The sequence below is a fragment of the Microchirus variegatus genome, assembly GCF_963457635.1.
Source record: "Microchirus variegatus genome assembly, chromosome: 4".
Lineage (NCBI taxonomy): Eukaryota > Metazoa > Chordata > Actinopteri > Pleuronectiformes > Soleidae > Microchirus > Microchirus variegatus.
Genome location: NC_139805.1, coordinates 2,340,585 through 2,359,674, shown reverse-complemented (window position 1 = coordinate 2,359,674; position 19,090 = coordinate 2,340,585). Strand labels below are relative to the sequence as shown.

At 42.4% G+C, this 19,090-nt stretch overlaps 1 protein-coding gene across 1 annotated transcript in view; it reads right to left on the bottom strand.

Annotated features, from left to right (window-relative positions):
- Positions 1-19,090, bottom strand: part of cita (citron rho-interacting serine/threonine kinase a) — a gene marked incomplete at both ends in the record, with an annotated part of 63,503 nt that overhangs the window by 21,998 nt on the left and 22,415 nt on the right. Inside the window, 17 exons of the mRNA XM_083888374.1 lie at positions 59-194; positions 313-506; positions 1,751-1,948; positions 2,301-2,354; positions 2,548-2,745; positions 6,750-6,924; positions 8,179-8,288; positions 9,345-9,461; positions 10,824-10,919; positions 11,330-11,455; positions 11,569-11,709; positions 12,324-12,377; positions 12,478-12,531; positions 12,665-12,835; positions 15,669-15,788; positions 16,779-16,922; positions 17,058-17,163. Coding sequence (XP_083744500.1) covers positions 59-194; positions 313-506; positions 1,751-1,948; positions 2,301-2,354; positions 2,548-2,745; positions 6,750-6,924; positions 8,179-8,288; positions 9,345-9,461; positions 10,824-10,919; positions 11,330-11,455; positions 11,569-11,709; positions 12,324-12,377; positions 12,478-12,531; positions 12,665-12,835; positions 15,669-15,788; positions 16,779-16,922; positions 17,058-17,163 — 2,194 coding nt within the window. The remainder of the gene's footprint in view (positions 1-58; positions 195-312; positions 507-1,750; positions 1,949-2,300; positions 2,355-2,547; positions 2,746-6,749; positions 6,925-8,178; positions 8,289-9,344; positions 9,462-10,823; positions 10,920-11,329; positions 11,456-11,568; positions 11,710-12,323; positions 12,378-12,477; positions 12,532-12,664; positions 12,836-15,668; positions 15,789-16,778; positions 16,923-17,057; positions 17,164-19,090) is intronic.

Genomic DNA, 19,090 nt, shown 5'->3' with positions numbered 1-19,090 from the left:
AAAATCAAAGTTATTAAAACAGACATTTAGGGATGAGGTCCATGACACTGTGACTCACAGTATCTGACAGACTTTCAGCCTTTAGTCTCTGCTCCTTCAACGCCTGTTGTAGGGCCAGTATCTCAGCTTTGTGCTCTTTGACGGCCAGTTCTATTGCCTGGCGAGACTCGCTGCTGCGTTGGTCTGCGCGCAACCTGAGAGCAGCACAACAATTTATCTAAATTAATCTATTGTGTGACAGTGAGTTTTTATATGCACGTAAATAAAACAGAGAAAATAATCTTGTTGAAACTGTTCATGATTGAATCTTACCTATTCTGTTTCTCATTGTCCAGCAGCCTCTGGAGGTCTCTGGTTCGTCTTTCAGCTTGGCTTTTTTCGTCCTCCAGGGCCCCTCTCCAAGCCTCCCACTGCCTCTCTTTCTCCAGCAGCTCATCATTTAGAGACTCTAGCTCTACCACCTGCTCCTCCAACATGCTACATGTTGTCTTCAGTGTCTCAATGTTCTGGAAAAAAACACAACACCAGACAGAAAAGGCCATCTTTTATGTTGCATAATACAATGCATAATTTCTCTGGTCAGGAAATTAGCAACAAAACATTAAAACAGTAAAAAAAAATTATTATCGTTTTAGTCAGTGTAACTTCAAGGAGGGTTCAGCCCTTGGCCAAGAGGGAAATATGACAAATTCTAAATATACTACCAATAAGTATGGTTGTATAAGGGGCCATTCACCGTTTTTTTGCACATACATACATTCATGTGTCATGACCTACATCCGTCTTTCTGGGCGTGTCAAATTGAGCTTTACACTACCATTCAAAAGTTTGGGGTCACTTAGAAATGTCCTTATTTTTGAAGGAAAAGCAAATTTTTTCAATTGATATAACATTCAATTAATCAGAAATACACTCTATACATTGTTAATGTGGTCACCGACTATTCTAACTCCAAACATATGGTTTTTAATGGAATATGTACATACGTTTACATACATAAGTTACATATGTTTTGCTGGTTCTTTGACGAAAGCAAAGTTTGAAGGGCAAAATTATTATTTTGAATCAAAATCATTATTTCTAATCTTGTCAATGTATCGACTATATTTTCTATCGGTTTTGCAACTCTTTTGATTAAAAAAAAGTGTGAGCTTTGATGGAAAACACAAACAAGTTGTATAGGTGACCCAAAACATTTGAACGGTAGTGTGAATATCAGAATTTTATGGAAAAAAGTTTTTGTTAACTCTGAAATAAGTTTTTAACCTCCATCATCTTGACAAAGCTCCTGAATCAGAAGGTGAAAGATATGACCAAGACATGGTGAGTTTTTCCCTTTCTTTCTCCACACACATATCGAAGAGTAGAGCTGAGGTGAGGGGGGGGAAAAAAGGCACTGGTAATCCTTTGTCTTTGATTTTTTTTCTTCTTCCTTTCTTTGCGTTAACTGATTCATTCAGAGACGCTGTAGCCCCCTAGATTCGAGTTCTTAGTAACTATAGGTGAAACAGAAGCGCAACCTATGACAAAGGCCTTCTTTATGTTTCTACAGCAGGTCACACCAGCCAGGGCCTGCATTTTACATTTTAATGAAGAAGCTTAACACAAACAAAGAAGTTTCTCTGCAGTTTCTCTATTAGATGGCACACAATTTTACACACTGGACCTGTAACTGTCTACTGCACTGACCAGTATATATTACAGTAGGTATGTAATAGTGCTCTCAAGTATTTCAGTGTATGTGAATTACCTGCTTCTGGTTGTTGAGGTGCATCTCGCGGTCCGCCACCTCCCTCCTCAGCCTGTCCACCTCCTGGCTGAGCTGCAGCTGGTCCTCCCTCTCATCTGATGCTTCATCAAGTTGTTTGGACAGGTAAAAGTTCTGGCGGTTCAACTCGGCATTCTCCTGACTCAGCTGGGTAAGCTGCTCCTCCAGGTCAGTGATCACCTGAGGAAGCACAAACTAGAACTGGACGTGACTGGATTTACTCGAACGGTTTTGCAAAGAAAAATGTCAGCAGCAGCCAAATACATAATTGACAAACAGTGCAACGCCTCTCTGTGTTTACAAAATCTGCCGGAAAACAAATGAAATGACAAATAATTACCAAGTGATTGAAAAAATTAAAAGGCTCCATGAAAGGAAGCCATCAAAAACTTTCATTCAAAGACTACATTTCCTACATTACTCCAACGTTGCAAATTCACATGAATATGCATATTGTCAAAGGTTGCATGAAAACTTTCACAAATTGTTTTGCTGCTGAGAAACAAGACAAAAGGGCTGTGACAACACTTACTGAGCAGCTGTCTCTCAAGGCATCAAACTTGCGCTGAATCTCATCTCTGTGGTTCTGTGAGAAACAAGATGAAGAGCAACAATAAAACTGACACAAATAATAAGGAATGATTCATAACATTATTTTACATTGATTGAATGCATGAAGTGCATGCAACATACACATAGGCTACATCTAAAGCACAGACACCTGTATTTATATGACGAAACATTAATTGCACACGTGTTGGTGCACTTGTCTGTCTCACCCTGAGGGCAGTGATCTCCTCCTCAGCCTCAGCGGTGGTCTCCTCCAGCTCGGTCTTTGCTTGCTGCAGCTGGCTCTCCAGGGCAAGACGTGCAGCCTGCAGGCTGCTAATCTGAGACTCGCGCTCCTGCAGAGACAGGGTCAACTCCGACACCTGCCTCTTGATCTCCATCTTCTCCTCTTCATGTTGGAGGCCCATCTACAAGGTGACGGTACTCATGAGTGTTGCTTTGTGTATGGAAATGTCATTTACACAAATTATCATTTGATTGTATTGAATTTTCAGAATTCTTTAAAACTGCACAGAGGATCAGATAGTCAGTGCTATGGGGCATCAAAACTCAACTCAACATAGAAAGTAGAGGCAATGATCATTTTATTAATTGATTATTACTTAATTACTAAATTAAACTATGTTGATACTCTATTGTGAAAGTTCATGTCTTCTGATGGAACTCAGTTTTTTTTAGACAATAGTAAGTTTTCCTTTACCTTTGTTAACCAGTTTCTCCACGCATCTTCCGCCTTCCTCAGAACTGTCACCTGATGTCAGGTGGTGACGTGCCTTATCAGCTATCAGCTAAATAATGTCAAAACTGACAGGTTGATAACGCCTCATTCTGTCCGGTTGCCCCCCCCCCAGGATGGCGCTCCAGGTGTGTGACAGCATGTATGCTCCCTCATCCTGGTTCATTGTCCTGTGCACCCATTCTCTTATTTCCACTGCCTCCATGTTCCACAGTTGTGATTGGTTTTCTTCTGCGAGAATGGCCTCTAACCCTAACCCCAATTCATTACATGGTTCTGTCATTTGCAGTGATCTGAAATGGCTGTTTTCCTGGTGTGCTTTTTCTTTGTCGGATCGTGTGAGTCTGTTTTAACTGGTTAACAAAGGTAAAGGAAAAACTTACCATTGTCTAAAAACAAACCAAAAAAATCATTTTGATAATAATTAGGTTTTAGAGTTTTTATTTATATATATATATATAAACAATCAATATGTGATTGTTTTTCAGGTTTCATTGGTCAATGCCAACTAAATCATTAAAACTGTAAAAACATCTGATAACATTTTAATTTCGACATTTTATGGACCAAACAAATAATGGTTAGTTGAAGCTGGAAACTGATATCACATTTTTTCTGTGTTTGGTGATACATTTAGTTGATATGGATTGAATCAGATTTTACATATTTCTTTTTCTGATATCCGACACCAGTAGTTTTGTCAAGTATCACGCTGATACCAATACTGACCATTGCATCTGCTCAACACTAATGGAAAGGACACACACATCTCTCTATGGTGTTACAATTTGCCCAAAAATGTATATACATTATAAACCTGTATATACTCAACAAAAATATAAACGCACAAACTTGAAATGGTGAACAAAAATAGAATGTCATGACATTTTCTCAGATTCTTGATGCATTTGTTTATGGAATGATTTGTTTTGCTTAAACGAAGTAGTCCAGTGTCAGTTGGCCACTCCTATTGACTACAATCACAGATTGAGTATGGCAGAGTGGTGGTCAATATGCATGACCAGTACACAGACACTCAATAGTGGTCAATAAAAGGGGACACCAAAATGTGGACTTTTGTCACTTGTCAGTATGCCACAGATGTCACAAATCATGAGGGAGCGTGCCATTGGCATGCTGAGTGCTGAATGTGCATCATTCCACTGTCAACCGCCTGTGAACTCGTTTCAGAGAGACTGGAACGACAGCGAACCGTGCACTTGCCCACCGGCCACGCGTTACCACGCCTGCTATTGGACAGGTACATGCGGCTCCGGCACCACGTGATCGGTTCTGCCCAGCGACCAGAACTGCCGGTGAGACTGTTGGTCTGCACAACAGGTGGATTTCAGCGCAGACAGTCAGGAACCGCCTGCGGGAGGTGAATCTCCGAGCACGTCGACCACACCAGGGTCTCGACCTCACAGCAGCCCAGCAGAAACTGACCCTAATGCTCGCAAATTAAAGCCACTTCATTGATAAAGTTGTACTGTTATTTTTGGATAGTTATTCTGTTTTGTCACATAACAATAACTACAAATTTTTCTTCATGTGTTTATATTTTTTATATTTTCAGTGTACTTCCACAATCATCGACAGTGTCCAGGAAATGAGGCTGGACATGTGTCATATTTTCACCGTATGTGGTATATTATGTAAGCTTACATGTAATAGGACAATAGGATCTTATTTAGAGGGTAACTGGGGAAACAAGTTCAAATAAAATATGTAGAAATTATTAATATTGAAACTAAAATTGGGAAAGCACAAATAAATCTAATAGTGCACAGGATTTCTGGTGAAACCCACACACACACTCACACACACGTACATATTATATGTAACTATTTAGAGGTAACTGTTTCAAATCAAGTCAAGCTATTCTTTGTGTTGCGTCACTGCTGCATGCATCAAAAGGGAGCGAGTCGAGTTGGTTTTCAACTAATAGACGGTCCTGGAGTAAACACAGTAAACGATGGAGCAATTATTATTGAATGTGGTCCAGGAAAACTGTCAGAATCTCCCAGCAGGAGTGAGAAAACAAGAAAGATGCTTGTTCTAGAAGTGATGCCATTTCAGCCCAATGCCAGAGAAACAGTAGAAAATTGACGGATGTAAGTGTGGGCTTTTGTTGTCAGCAAATTCTGTTGCACCATCCCACATGCACGCACGCGCACACGTAAATTTTCATGATTTCAATACCTTTAGCACTAATTATTGGAACTCAAAATTGGTTTGGTAACCTCAGTGACCCTTGACCTCCATACACAGGTGAATCCAATCATGAGAAAGGGTATTTAAGGAGGTCAATTGTAAGCGTTTCTCCTCTTTGCATCTTCTCTGAAGAGTGGCAACATGGGAGCCTCAAAACAACTCTCATATGACCTGAAAACAATGATTGTTCAACATCATGGTTTAGGGCCCAGGGGTCTGAAACTCGATTTGCCTGGGGGCCGCATGAGTTAGAGTCAAGTTGAGGCTGGGCCGCATCAAGTAAGTACTCAAAAAAAGGTCCAGAACCCGGAGAAAAGCTATCTCAGAGATTTAAGCTCTCAATTTCAACTGTGAGGAACATTCTGAGGAATTGGAAGTAATTCTCGGTAAGGCCCGAAGTGGCAAAACAAGAAAAGTCTCAGATAAGCAGAGGCGAAGGATGGTGAGAAAAGTCACGGTCAACCCACAGACTAGCTCCAAAGACCTACAACATCATCTTGCTGCAGACGGTGTCACTGTGCAACGTTCAACAAAACGGATTTACATGATTCACGTGAGGCTCATTTTCAGGCCAAAAACCCCCCGGAAAAATCACACCCCTGTTGTTGACATTCATTTTCTCATTCTCATCGTAGTCTACGCTGAATCCTAAATGATCTGAGTGCGCAGCGCTGCGCTCATGTCTCTGCTCCTGAGTGGATCTAATCACGCAGAATTGTGTATTTTAATACATTTTGACGGAATGAAACGTACCGAAATACCGTTGTTTGCCGATGCGTATTGAACGGAACAGGGTGTACCGAACGGTTCGGTAAAATACCGAATACCGTTGCATCCCTAGTCGTCAGACCTGAATATTATTGAAAATTTGTGGTGTGATTTAAAGCGGACTGTCCATGCTTGGAAACCATCAAACCTGACTGAACTGGAGATGTTTTGTAAAGAAGAATGGTCCAAAATACCTTCAACCAGAATCCAGACTCTAATTTGAAGCTATAGGAAGCGTTTAGAGGCTGTTATTCCTGCAAAAGGAGGATGCACAAATGTTTTCTTTTGAGGTTCTAAACTTATGCACATGCCTAAATGCACACTTTCTGTAAATCATATAAACTCTTATTTCACTTCTCAAATATCACTGTTTCTTATATGATATATTTAATTGAAATTTCTTATTCAAACAACTAATGATTTATAAAGGAAAATCATGAGCATTTACAGGGGCGCCCAAACTTTTGCATACCACTGTATATGTATATATGCCACTAAACCAGAAGACACAGTTCTAATGGAATTTTGTGGAGGTGCCATAGAAGCCCTGCTGTATTAATTAGCTCTTTATCTAAAAGGGAACCGGGCGTCGTAGCTGGTCAGCTGCTTTTATCCCTTTTGTGGATTGTAATGAGGCTCCACTGTATGTTCCTTAAAGACAGGCATTTTAGCTTGCCTTTTGTGTTGACTCACCTCCCGCAGCCTACTCTCCAGCTCCTGTAGCCGTGTTCTCTTGGTCTGCTCTTGCTGACTCATCTTCTCCAGGTGCTCCTCCAGTTTGGCATTTTGAGCTTCTAACTTGCCAGCTTGAGATTCCAGGTAGAACTTCTGCTGCCGCAGCTCTGAGATCATTTCCTCCTGCGCTTTCCTGACCACCCCAAGAAAGAAAATAAAATAAACACAGCTATTATTATGCTTATTTTCCTTCAAAGAATCAAACTTTAAAGATTGGGATTTGTGAAATCTAATGGCAAGACTTCAAAATAACAAATGGACAACTCCCAAGAACATCAGGAAACTACAGTGGAAGAGAAAGGATGTCATTCCTCTTCGTTTACAAAGAAAGCTAGTTTGTACGTTTCAGTTGCATTGGGGAATTGGCCAGTGGAGGACAGTTGGTGACGTTGGCACCAGCAAAGTGACGAAAGCTTAAAGGCCACATTATACTTCTCCGACTGCGTAATGCGTTATCCGTCTGCGTCACCACGTAGACCACTCTAGCCTTTATACTTCTGCGTCGCGGTGACGGATCGGCGCTGCAATTTCCCGCCCGATCAGTAGGGGTCGCTGCGCAAGGTTGTTGTGCTTTTGGCTACAGTGAGCAATGGCGTCCGAGGGAGAAAGACTGTTGTTGTTGAAACAGTGGCCGTTTGTCACTTTTCTGTGTCCCGGAACGCAGTTTTAAGATAATTTGAGGCGAGAAGTTGGCCATTTAGAGTCTAAACATGTGCTGTGTGTGTTAAGATATGACGTATTTATAGTTTGGCAGCGGCGTTATCGGCGGGGATCAGCTCCGCCCTCTGTGGACGTTCGGTGCTCACTGTGAGCCGGCACAGAGCAGCTTCGCTCGGCCTGTCCTGAGGACCAATCGCAGCTCTTGCCGTCTCCGTTGTCCCTTGACGGAGTGACGGACACTTAAAAAATATTCCGTGCAGCCGGAGACGACGCAGAGACTCTACAACAGGTTCTGCGTCGATGCAGAGGACTCTGCGTAGCCTACGCAGAGCACTTTACGCAGGAGTATAAATTGGGCTTAAGAACAGCTAGCTAATATGAAAATTCAAATGTAATGGGAGGTGTTTAGCCAGAAAAGGCAGTACATACACCCATTTTTAACACAAATGTGTAATTCAAATACTTTACACAAAACTACCAAGCGTTGACCTGGATCACTGAATAATATTACTAGATAACCATATACACTAGTTTTAACCTGGTAAAAAGTGGTTTTGGGGTTTAGTTGCTCTTTAACCTAAGAGGTGATACACATCGGGGGAGACGGATCAGCCATGGTAACCTAAGTGCACACTAATGAAGCAATTGCAGGCTCAAGGAGACAGAGCCAGTGTGGGTGGGAGCACTCATGAAAGCACAGTGTGGGCAGATGGTCTGGTGAACTCACATATTCTTCTGGGTGTAGATGCTGCTGTTAGCGGCCAGCTTGTTAGCCTCTGACAGCTCAGCAATGCGCTGCTCCAAGTTCTTCATCTTGGAATCCATTGCGTTAATGGTCTGCAGGAATAGGGAGACACAATAATAGAGAGTTACTGTGTATCCCCCCCAAAAAAAAGGCTCAGATACAAGGCTTATATATTACACTTTGACTGAAAGGCAAATCCTACTATGAATGTTGCAGCAGGACATTTATTTTATAAGAAACAGAATTTTGCACTCCAGTAAAATCCCATTAGAGATGTTGCCTGAAATCGACTGCTCTGTCAGACGACTATCTCAAAAAAATTCTTAACTGCTTCAACTATACCACATTGGCCAGATTAGGATGTGGGCCATGGGTTTTGTAGTGTAACATGAAGTATACTACAATTAAATACAACTCTACATTCCAGTACATGGAGCATTGATTCTGGTTGTCCAATTTTAAATATAAGGTATAAAAGTATAAAAAGGTATCATGTTCACACATAGCTTTAACATTGTGAGACTCAAAATGAACTCACTCAGTGTTTTAAAAAACTGTTTTACATAAACTGCTAATACTAAGTCTGCCCATCCATCCATCCATCCATCTTCTTCCGCTTATCCGGGGCCGGGTCGCGGGGGCAGCAGTCTGAGAAGGGACGCCCAGACTTCCCTCTCGCAGGACACTTCCTCCAGCTCCTCCGGGGGGACCCCAATGCGTTCCCAGGCCAGCCGAGTGACATAGTCACTCCAGCGTGTCCTGGGTCTTCCTCTGGGTCTCCTCCCGGTGGGACATGCGCGGAACACCTCCCGAGGGAGGCGTCCAGGGGGCATCCGATACAGATGCCCGAGCCACCTCAGCTGGCTCATTTCAATGTGGAGGAGCAGCGGCTCTACTCTGAGCTCCTCCCGGGTGACAGAGCTCCTCACCCTATCTCTAAGGGAGCGCTCTGCCACCCTGCGGAGAAAACTCATTTCAGCCGCTTGTATCCGGGATCTTGTTCTTTCGGTCATAACCCAAAGTTTATGACCATAGGTGAGGGTAGGAACGTAGATTGACCGGTAAATCGAGAGCTTTGCCTAAACAGCTAAACAAAGTCTGAAATCTGAATGGCCACATTTTTGAAAACGTTTGTGATGTTTCCTTACTGCTTTCTGTTCACCGATAAGTTTGCAGTTCTCTCTCGACTCCTCCTCTTGCTGCGCTCTTCTGGTCTCAAGACTCTCCTTGTCTGCCAGGTCTTCCTTCATTTGGGCCTCCAGAACCTTGATCAGACAGAACAAAGTTAATAAAGAACTGGAAAACTTTCACATTTCTTATATATTTGATATCAGATAATAATAATAATATCAAATCAAATATATTTTAATAGCTATATTTAAAAAAAGAAGCATCTTTGGGTTTGGACATAGTTGTACAGTAAATGTACAACCTGGTATGGAGGCAGTCATTAATGTGGTGTCAAGCCTCACTGTGTAAACATGTGGCAGTGCTGACTAACATCTTGCACAACACTGATATGAAATAGAAGCGATGACTAGGAATTACTAGACTTGTGTAGAAACACACCACTCGGAATAGAACAACAGTTGAACCTAACCCACATAAATGTAGGATTTATTACACAGGGTTCGCACACTTTTTTAGCAATAGTTTTCCATGACTTTTCAATGACTTCTCCATAACCTTTCATTGACTTTCCAAGACCCAAAATCCGTGCCATCCCACCGTCTTACATGAATGTTCATTTGTTTTGACTGCAAATCTTTGTTAAGACTTTCCTCAAATAAAAAAACATATGCAGTTTGTTGCGACGCGTCTCTCATTATCAGCATTTTGCACGTCCGTGGTCTACGTCTTTCAGTAGCCAAAGTTTAAAGCTCTCCTTAAAAAGCCACTCTGTTGTAACGTTCTTTCATACTTATTGATTTGAATTATTATTTGATATTAATGCTTTAAGTCATGGTTAAAAGAGAGGAAGTGGTTGTTTTCTGTAAGGGCTTTTCTGTTGTTCACGTTTTGGTTCACGTCTGCAGTATACACTTGCAGCCACTGTGTGGCATCGTTTGCATGTGAATTGTTGTCCCCTATAGGTGTCTCCTTTTTTTTTTTTTTTACCTCCGAGTAAGAAAACGCCCCCCGGAAGTGTGTTGCCTTGTGTTTTTAGCTTCTCCGTGTGTTAGCCAGCGAAACCCACACGCCAGGACGGAGTGATCGTCTTCGTACGCCTTATTTGAATAGACGCAGTTAAATCATATCACACTCGTCGAAACTACACTTTCCTGGCATTTTGTCGATGAAAAGAGCTCAACATCCATGTGAGGACTGGAGGGTCAACTAAGCAAGGCGCCAGTGATCTGCTTGTTTCCGCTTGACACTTCCGTGTCAATTTAAATTTTAATCGCACATTACATCATTTTATTTATGTCTTTTACGCATCCAAAATAATATCCATGCAATATTTCCATGACTTTTCCAAAACTTTACAGGAAATTTAGTTTTTCATTAATTTTTCAAGGACCTAGAAAATGCATTTTCAATTTCCAAAACTTTTCCAGGTTTTTCATGACCGTACGAACCCTGATTACAGGACTATAATGAATTTGGACAATATCAGACATTCCCACCTTGATCTTGTCCTCGTACAGCCTCTCTTTCTGAACAAGCTGTGTTTCCATCCGCTGGGCTGTTGACTGGGCATCTCGTAGGTTGTCCTCCAGTTCCTGAAGAAAGTAAAGTCACAAAGGTTAGAAGGAATTGAAATACACTACAATGTAGCTGCATGTTAATGTAAATCGCTGTAACGAAAAAATACAAACTACCACTCTGATGACTGGTTAAAGTGACGAAAACTGTCTACTCTCAAACTATATACAGAAAAACTTTCCAACTGAAAATCCACACTGGTTGGAGCAGTGTCTGCTCATGTGGACATTGGCTGTCCCATGTGTGCAAAAATCTATGTGTGCACAGTTGTGTCAATGAGAGGCCATTTTTTTTTTTTTTAAGAGTTTGGCTCGAAGGATGCTTTCCAAAGAGAAGTGTGTGTACATGTGAGAGTTGAATGACTGGGTGAGGTGGGCAGAGGGGGTGAAATTAAGTGGGATTGGAGCCTTATCTGCAGCTCACTTACCAGGATCTTTTCAGCCATCTGCTGGATCTGGTGGGATTTGGTCTGAATGTCATCTTTCAGCTTATTTTCCCGTCGCTCAACCATCTCCAGCCTTTTCACCTGATTCTCCAGAGTCTTCCTGCCCTCCTGCTTACGCAGTGAGAAGAGAATAATATTGAACTAACCACTCAGAATATTTCTCTCATATACTGTAGATAAACACATTTGCATCGTTTAGCATCATAGGTTTAGTGTGATACCTCTGTCTCTCTGAGACGACGCTTTAAAGTGTCACTTGAGTCACTTTTGCCTCGCATGCGCTCCAGGTCACGTTCCAATCGCTCTTTGGCCTGTCGGACATTCTGCAGCAGCTCAGTTGCTTCTGTGCTTGCTTTCACTGCCTTGGGGGAGGTCAAAAGCAAAATGGCTGTTGGCACATTTCAAAACAGATACAGAATTGGCTACTCTTCTCCTACACAGGTAAGTCAAGCTTGGCTAACTAAGTTAGCATCATAGCTCGACTGTTGAGTTCTGTTTTGAACTGTTCACTCGGTTTGGATGCCGCAGGCAGAAGACGAACATCTCAAAGTGCTGGAGCAACTCTTAACTGTTATAACTCTCTGTAGACCAAACTTTTCATTCTTACATCCCACATCCTCGCGCCTGCTTGCTCGTCAAAAAGCTCTCCCTTCATTACACAAACAACATACAGTACACTGCTTGACAACTGTTAGGAGCTCAAGCAGAAGACAGAGTGCTGGGGGACAACTTGGCTGATAACTGATTAAATCATATCTGACTCACCTGCAAAAATACTTGTAACATTACCATGATGAATCACGCAGAGAGTGATAGGTATGCAAACGAATCAAATGAAATGACTGGTCAGGCTCAGTCCACTTTTTTTATTATTCCCCCCCCAATAAACTTTATTTATAGATGGATCATGATGATGATGTGAAGAGGATTTCAACAAATACAAATTAAATTTTAAAAATGCATATGATTTAATTACCTTGGTCAGTTTCTCTTGGAGCTCTTGGATTTTCACCTGCTGCTCAGAGTTGGTCTTGAGTGAGAGAGAGAGTGAGAGAGCATAGAACTTTGGTGTTAGCACAGATTAAAATACTAAGATCTACCTGACAAGGGACAAACAGAAAAACAGATACCTTCTCAAGTTTGGAGAGAACTTCCTCCACCTCAGCCTTTCCTTGCTCTTTGGCCTAAAAGCATCACAGGTAAGAATAAACACTGAAGTTCCATCCTTATGCCTCCAAAGACTGTGACAACGGCCATCTTTCACAGTACAAAGTAGGACCACCATTTAGAAGCAATAACCTGTAAGCAACAGCATACCTTCTGGATTCTCTGCTGGTATTCCACAGCTTTCCTTTTCAGCTCCTCACTAGTTTGTCTTGAGTCTCTTAGTTCAGCTTCATAGAGGTCACTCCGGCGGCGGGCAGCTGAGAGGTCCTCCTCCAGCTGCCTGATGGTCACCTGCATCTCCTCCAGCTGGGCATGGTACTCCTGAGGACACAAGAAGCAAACAGGAGTGATCAATATCAGAAATACTAAACTGCCCTTCATGAACCAACAGTACTCATTAATTTCTGCATTTAATATCCAATAATTTCGCCAATAAAGCCTGTCTAAAGAATACTGGAAAGACAGTCTTCACAAAGTCTGTAAAAACTGGAGGAACATAAAGTTATAATCTTATTGTGAAGCTAAAAATGTTTTCCCCAAAAATGTTTTCCCCCTGCTTATAAAAACACTGATTTTCGGAGGAACAGAATAAGATCAAGTGGTACATGTCTTCAAGTCAGGCGAAAAAAGATATATTTAAAGGTGCATTATGCAATAAATCTAAAGCAACTGGCCATAAAATACTCCTAATATGTCACAGAGACTCAGGAATAATGTTCATATAACAAACTGAACTCGCCAACAAAAACAGTACAGCCAAAATATTCACATTAAATTATGATTATTATGAAATTATGTTTTAGCATGAGGCGCACCTACCGCCGTCTACCAATCATTGCAGTCAGTAGAGTTTTGGCTGCTGAGCAACATAGGTTGCCAGTTAAGTCTGGGCTACAATGGAAATGAAACGAAAGGAAACACCTCGGTATGAATGTCAAAAACGCCAAGACAAAGTTTGCGGCAAAGGGAGGGTCTATATAGGACATGTTTTTGAACGGTGGAGAGAGTTTAAAGCTGAGAGGAATTTCAAGACGGATGCAGAATGGGCTACTCTTACATCTAGACAGGTAAGTTCAGCTCGGCTAACTAAGTTCATAGCTCGACTGTTGCGTTGTGTTTTGTACTGTTCCCTCGGTTTTGGATGCCGCCGTCCTGTAGCACCGAAGCGGCTTCTTTTGCGTCTTTTATTCTCGTTCCAATCTAACCTAATGATGTTCTTCTGACACTGAGAGAAAAAATAACAGCGGTAGCCAAGTGGTTAAGTAGGTGGACTAGTGTTGGGAAGGTCATAAGATCGCTGCCGGACAGTGTCAACACTATTTACCCTATTATTGTATAAAGCAATTATAAGCTTGGGATGCATAAAATATTACCATAAATAAATATATTGGGTGTGTGTGGTGGTAATTTGCCCCGCATGCCACAATGTCTCACTCAAGGTTTTCTCAAAAGTTGGCAGCCCTGCTATATAACATTATAAAAGGGGAGGCAAAAATGAAGGACAGTTCTGTCAAATATCATGCATAAAGTTATCCCAAACCTTAGTCAACAGCTAACGTTACCATACATTATTATACATATTGATCTTTACTGAGAGAACAGAATTGTGTGTCTTAGAGCCACTCATTTATGATAAAACGCTTGCTCCTCGCTCGTTGCTGACGGAGTTACATGCCAACCGCTCTGGCAACCTCGACTCTGGAAGGGATGGGTGGAGTGGGAGGCGGATACAACTCGCCGCAGTGTTTTGATTTTGAGTGTAGTAACCGTTTTTGGCCACATTGTTACAGATGGCGTCTTTAACACAGCTGTGTTTCATGAGCTGCAGTTTGTTGCTTTGTGTTTTCTTTAAACAAACATACTGCTGTATTCAGGAGAAAAATGAATGAAAAAATAAAATAATCTTTTGATTTTCTAAGTACAATAGCAACAGTAGCAAGAGGGTGTTTGGGGCTGTCTGAACAAAGGGATTGAGGTGTTAATACAGGCAGCAGTTTCTGCCACTGCTGTGCAGATAAAGATGTACTTCAGAGATGTGCTGACAGTGTTTCACTGTGCAGTGATCTATAGAAACTGCAGAGCACTACTGCACTGACCATTTATCACTAAAATGCCAAAATCAAAGATAACAACTCAAGGAATACAACTTCAAGGCTGTAGTTGGCAACTCTGCAAAGCTGTGTTAAGTCGGTAAAAATCTTTGCTGATGTAACACGTTAAACTCTGATGTTGGTGTGGAAATAAAATGGCACAAAAATAGTTACAAAAAATCCTGATCATGAGGGCTGACGTGTATAAATATATTTTTCACAGAAATTTGGGATTTAAAGCTGAAGTGCATGACTTTTACCTGTTTGGTCTTCATGTACAGAAACAATATGCCATTATTTGTACACTGCATCCTTCATCTGAAAACAGGCACCGTCAAGCAGTACCATCAGACGTTTATGTAGCAGCAGTGCATGGGTGGGTGGGGTCGGAGAAGAGCCATTTATCCCAAAAAAAAACTGCTGAACAAAAGTGTTTTTTGAGCAGTAGAATTCACTCCTTGAACTTTTTGCGGGCACTTCTTTCTTTGTTCTTTTCAGTCATACTAGTACACGTTTGCAGCTGTCTAGCTTTACTTGCTCATAGTTTTTGTTGCTTCCATCTGTCGTTGTGATAAAACAAGTCAGTTCCTGTGTACAGCACGGGAATGTGGCTGGGCAACATCACTATACTAACGATCATGTGGAGCAGATAGAGTTAATTAACAATGGTTTGAATGTAAGTGACATTTGTTTATTTTTAAAAGTTACGCACTACAGCTTTAAATGAGGCAGTAAAATATTGGGAGGAGCCTGAGCGAATAACTTGAGTAATGGTCAAAGTCTCCTGCACTTTTGTGGCTTGCAGGGATACCATCTGTGGAGATGACCTTTATGAGTGTTGAGGACAAGGGAGTCCTGAGAGGGGAAGCCTCGTCTGTGTAAAAGTGACTCACTGAATAATCTCATGGTTGCTTCAGTTATTCCAAGCTAATTAAGGGTAAAACACAAGTAATACCACAAATATGATTGTAAGTTAAAGCAATTTGTAAAAATGTGAAATGCAAAACATCGTTATCATGATGAAAAGGAGACAGAGGAGCAGAGGAGTGAGATGATTTCCATACTTGCTCTTTAATTTCCTGCAGCTTGTTGCTCTGTTCACGTATGTCATGCAGCAGCTGCATGGCCTTGTCATCCTCTCGGGAGACTTCCACACGAGCCTCCTCCAAGCTTCGCTTCAGGGTCTGCAAGCACACAATCACACACACACACACACACACACACAAATTCAAGACTGCTGTTGGTTTTAATCGATACTGATATGTGGTGAAAACAGCATTTACAACACAGCACAAAACCAATGTGTTAAAGGTCCAGTGTTAGTGACAGATGGAATGTGGAAAACTCAGAGGCAATGGCACTCCCAGTTCCAACTTCTGATGTCAGTGGAATGTAGAATAGTATTATTAATTTTTATTAAAGTGGTTATTAGAGATGCACTGAAAATTCGGCCACTGAAACATTTGGCTGAAAATGGCCAAAAAATGCATTTTCGGCTTTTGGCCAAAATACTTTTATCACCTAAAACAAAGCGACCGAAACAGGATGTTGTGATGACGCATGCAAAAACTGCGGTCAACACAATAAAACAGTTCCAACAAGATGTGAATACACGGTGTGATAGCACCTATTCAATGCTGAAAAAAAAAGTATCTTTGTTCAAAAGCGAAACTAGGCTGCATACAGTGCAGATTATGAATTCCAGGCTGCGTTGGATACAGAGAGCCTACTAGGAGACGAAGAAGCGCACAACGCTCGTCTACCGCTTTATCCTCACTGTTGTAAAAACTCCCCCCCTCTCTTCCCCTCTGCTGGCCATGCGCATTTGTTCTTAATGGAGCTGGTAAACACAAGCCGTGGAGCCATGTCCATGCTGGTCGTAATCCTTTTTGCTTACTGATCGCTATTCGGAAAAAAACTGGTAGTTTCCTCCTCACTTACTCCAACAACGGTTTTCTCTGATTTATCTAAAATACCACTAACGCTGCCTTCATCTTATAGCCGGTACCTGGATAGGGGGAATGTGTTAGATGTGTCTCCAAAGCTGTCAAATTAGGGTTACACTACATAGTTCTGCTTTAATATCAACCTCCTAAATGTTGCATGATGGACCTTTAAAAGATATAAGCTTGTGTAGAAAATGATTATACGATGTGATCTTTATTTTGACTCACGCTGCACTCAGTAATGTAGGTGGCGAGGTCTTGCTCCAGGATGCCCCGCTGAGTCTCTGACGCCTTCAGCTCCACATCCTTCTGTTGGAGTACTGATTCCAGGTCAGTCATTTTACGCTGGAACCTGGAGATCTCTTGATCCATCTGAATCCACCAAAGAAAATGACATCATAACTACTTTAGACATATTTAAACATAACGGATTGTTTGTCATTAAGGGTCAACACAAAACAGTGAATCATTGTACGAATATCAGAAAAAGAGAAAGTTTTCCTTCACCTTGTGACATTTGTCTTGAGTTTCCTGTAGTTCCCTGCTTTTAAGATGCAGCTTCTTTTCCATAGAATTGGCCTTTGCAGGAGAATTGAGTCCAGCAGACACTGACCTGAGGACAATAACATAGGGATTTATTGAAACATTTAAGCCACAAGAAAATAATGAAATTGTGTAATTCAATTCAATTTGATTTGTATGGCGGCAAATCACAATATATATTATCTCTAGGCACTGTACATAATAAGGCAAAAAGCTTTAGAATATAGGAGAGAAACCTTAATCAGTTCACATAATGAGCAAGCACAAGGCATCAGTGGAGAAAGAAAAAAACAACAACTCCACTTTAAAGAGGGAGGTGGGGTAGAGACAGAAGAGATAGGCCAGGAGCAGATGTACAAAAGTATCAAGTTGTTATTTATCCACACGGTGAAGGTTGCGTGCTGAAATGTACGCACAATGCAGGACAGAGAAGAAAGTGACAGACCTCAGAGGCGCACAGCTCTCGTAGCCAGAGAGCTTGCCAAACTGGACATAGACATTGCAGCATTTATTGAAGTGCAGTTTGCAGATGAGGGTTCGCTGACGGAACAGGGGGCAGGCTACACCTTATACTGGTCTGGGAAAGGGAAGGATGAACCGGGCAGTCAGGAGTCGTTTTCATGATAGAGAACAGTATTGCCAACAAGCTACAGAACCTCCCAGTCGGTCACTCTGACCGCCTCATGTCTCTTCGGCTACCATTGCGGGACAACCAGTTTGCTACACTCATCAGTGTCTACGCCCCTACTCTCCAGGCAGACCCTGCTACCAAAGAAGTGTTCTACACTGAGCTGAGATCTCTCCTGGCGAACGTGAATGAAACAGACAAGATACTGGTTTCGGGCGACTTCAACGCCAGAGTGGGCAGGGACAATGAGGTTTAGTCAGGGGTCCTTGGACGGCACGGAGTGGGAAATTGCAACGACAATGGGAGGCTGCTACTAGAGCTCTGTGCAGAAAGAGAGTTGAGCATCACCAACACACTATTCCAACAGAAAGCCCGCTTCAAGACAACGTGGAGGCACCCACAGTCGAAACATTGGCAGCTGTTGGATTACATCTTGGTGCGGCAGAGGGACATATCAGATGTGGAACACACGCGAGTCATGCCTAGCGCTGACTGCTTCACAGACCACTGCCTAGTCAGAGCAAAGCTCTGACTAGGCAGCCAAAGCATCATACAGAGAAGCCTGCAGCACTCTTCAGCGGAACAACTGGTGGGCTGACATGGCTGAGAAAACACAGCACTTCGCAGACACAGGCAACGCTCGAGCTTTCTATGAAGCACTGCGTGCCATTTACGGCCCTACTCATCGGATCCAGGCTCCCTTGCGATCATCAGATGGCACCCAACTCCTTATTGACAAACCAGCCATTCTCCATCGGTGGTCCGAACACTACGGCAACCTGTTTGGGGAGAAACACCAAGAATCCCCCAGCATGAAGTTAGGGCTGAACTGGACAACACACCAACGCAGGAGGAGGTGAAGACGGCCATCTCAAAACTGAAGTGCCACAAGGCTCCAGGAGTGGACGGAATTCCAGCAGAGGTCTACAAACTCGGTGGGGATACACTCCTTGTGAGACTCACCGGACTGTTTGCCACCTGCTGGGAAAAAGGAGTTGTGCCACAAGACCTGTGTGATGCCGTTATTGTCTCACTTTACAAAAACAAAGGGGAGAAATCGGACTGCTCCAACTACAGGGGAGTTAGCCTGCTGTCCATAGCAGGGAAGATACTGGCAAGAGTTGTACTGGTCAGACTCATCCCAACCATTGCTGAAGAGAACTTACCGGAGAGCCAGTGTGGCTTTAGAGCCAAGCGTGGAACGACAGACATGATCTTTGTACTGCGCCAGATACAGGAAAAATGCAGGGAGCAAAACATGGGGCTGTACGCAGCTTTTATTGACTTGACCAAAGCCTTCGATACGGTGAGCCGAGATGGGCTCTGGAAGATCTTATCAAGGCTCGGATGTCCGCCAAAGCTCCTTGCG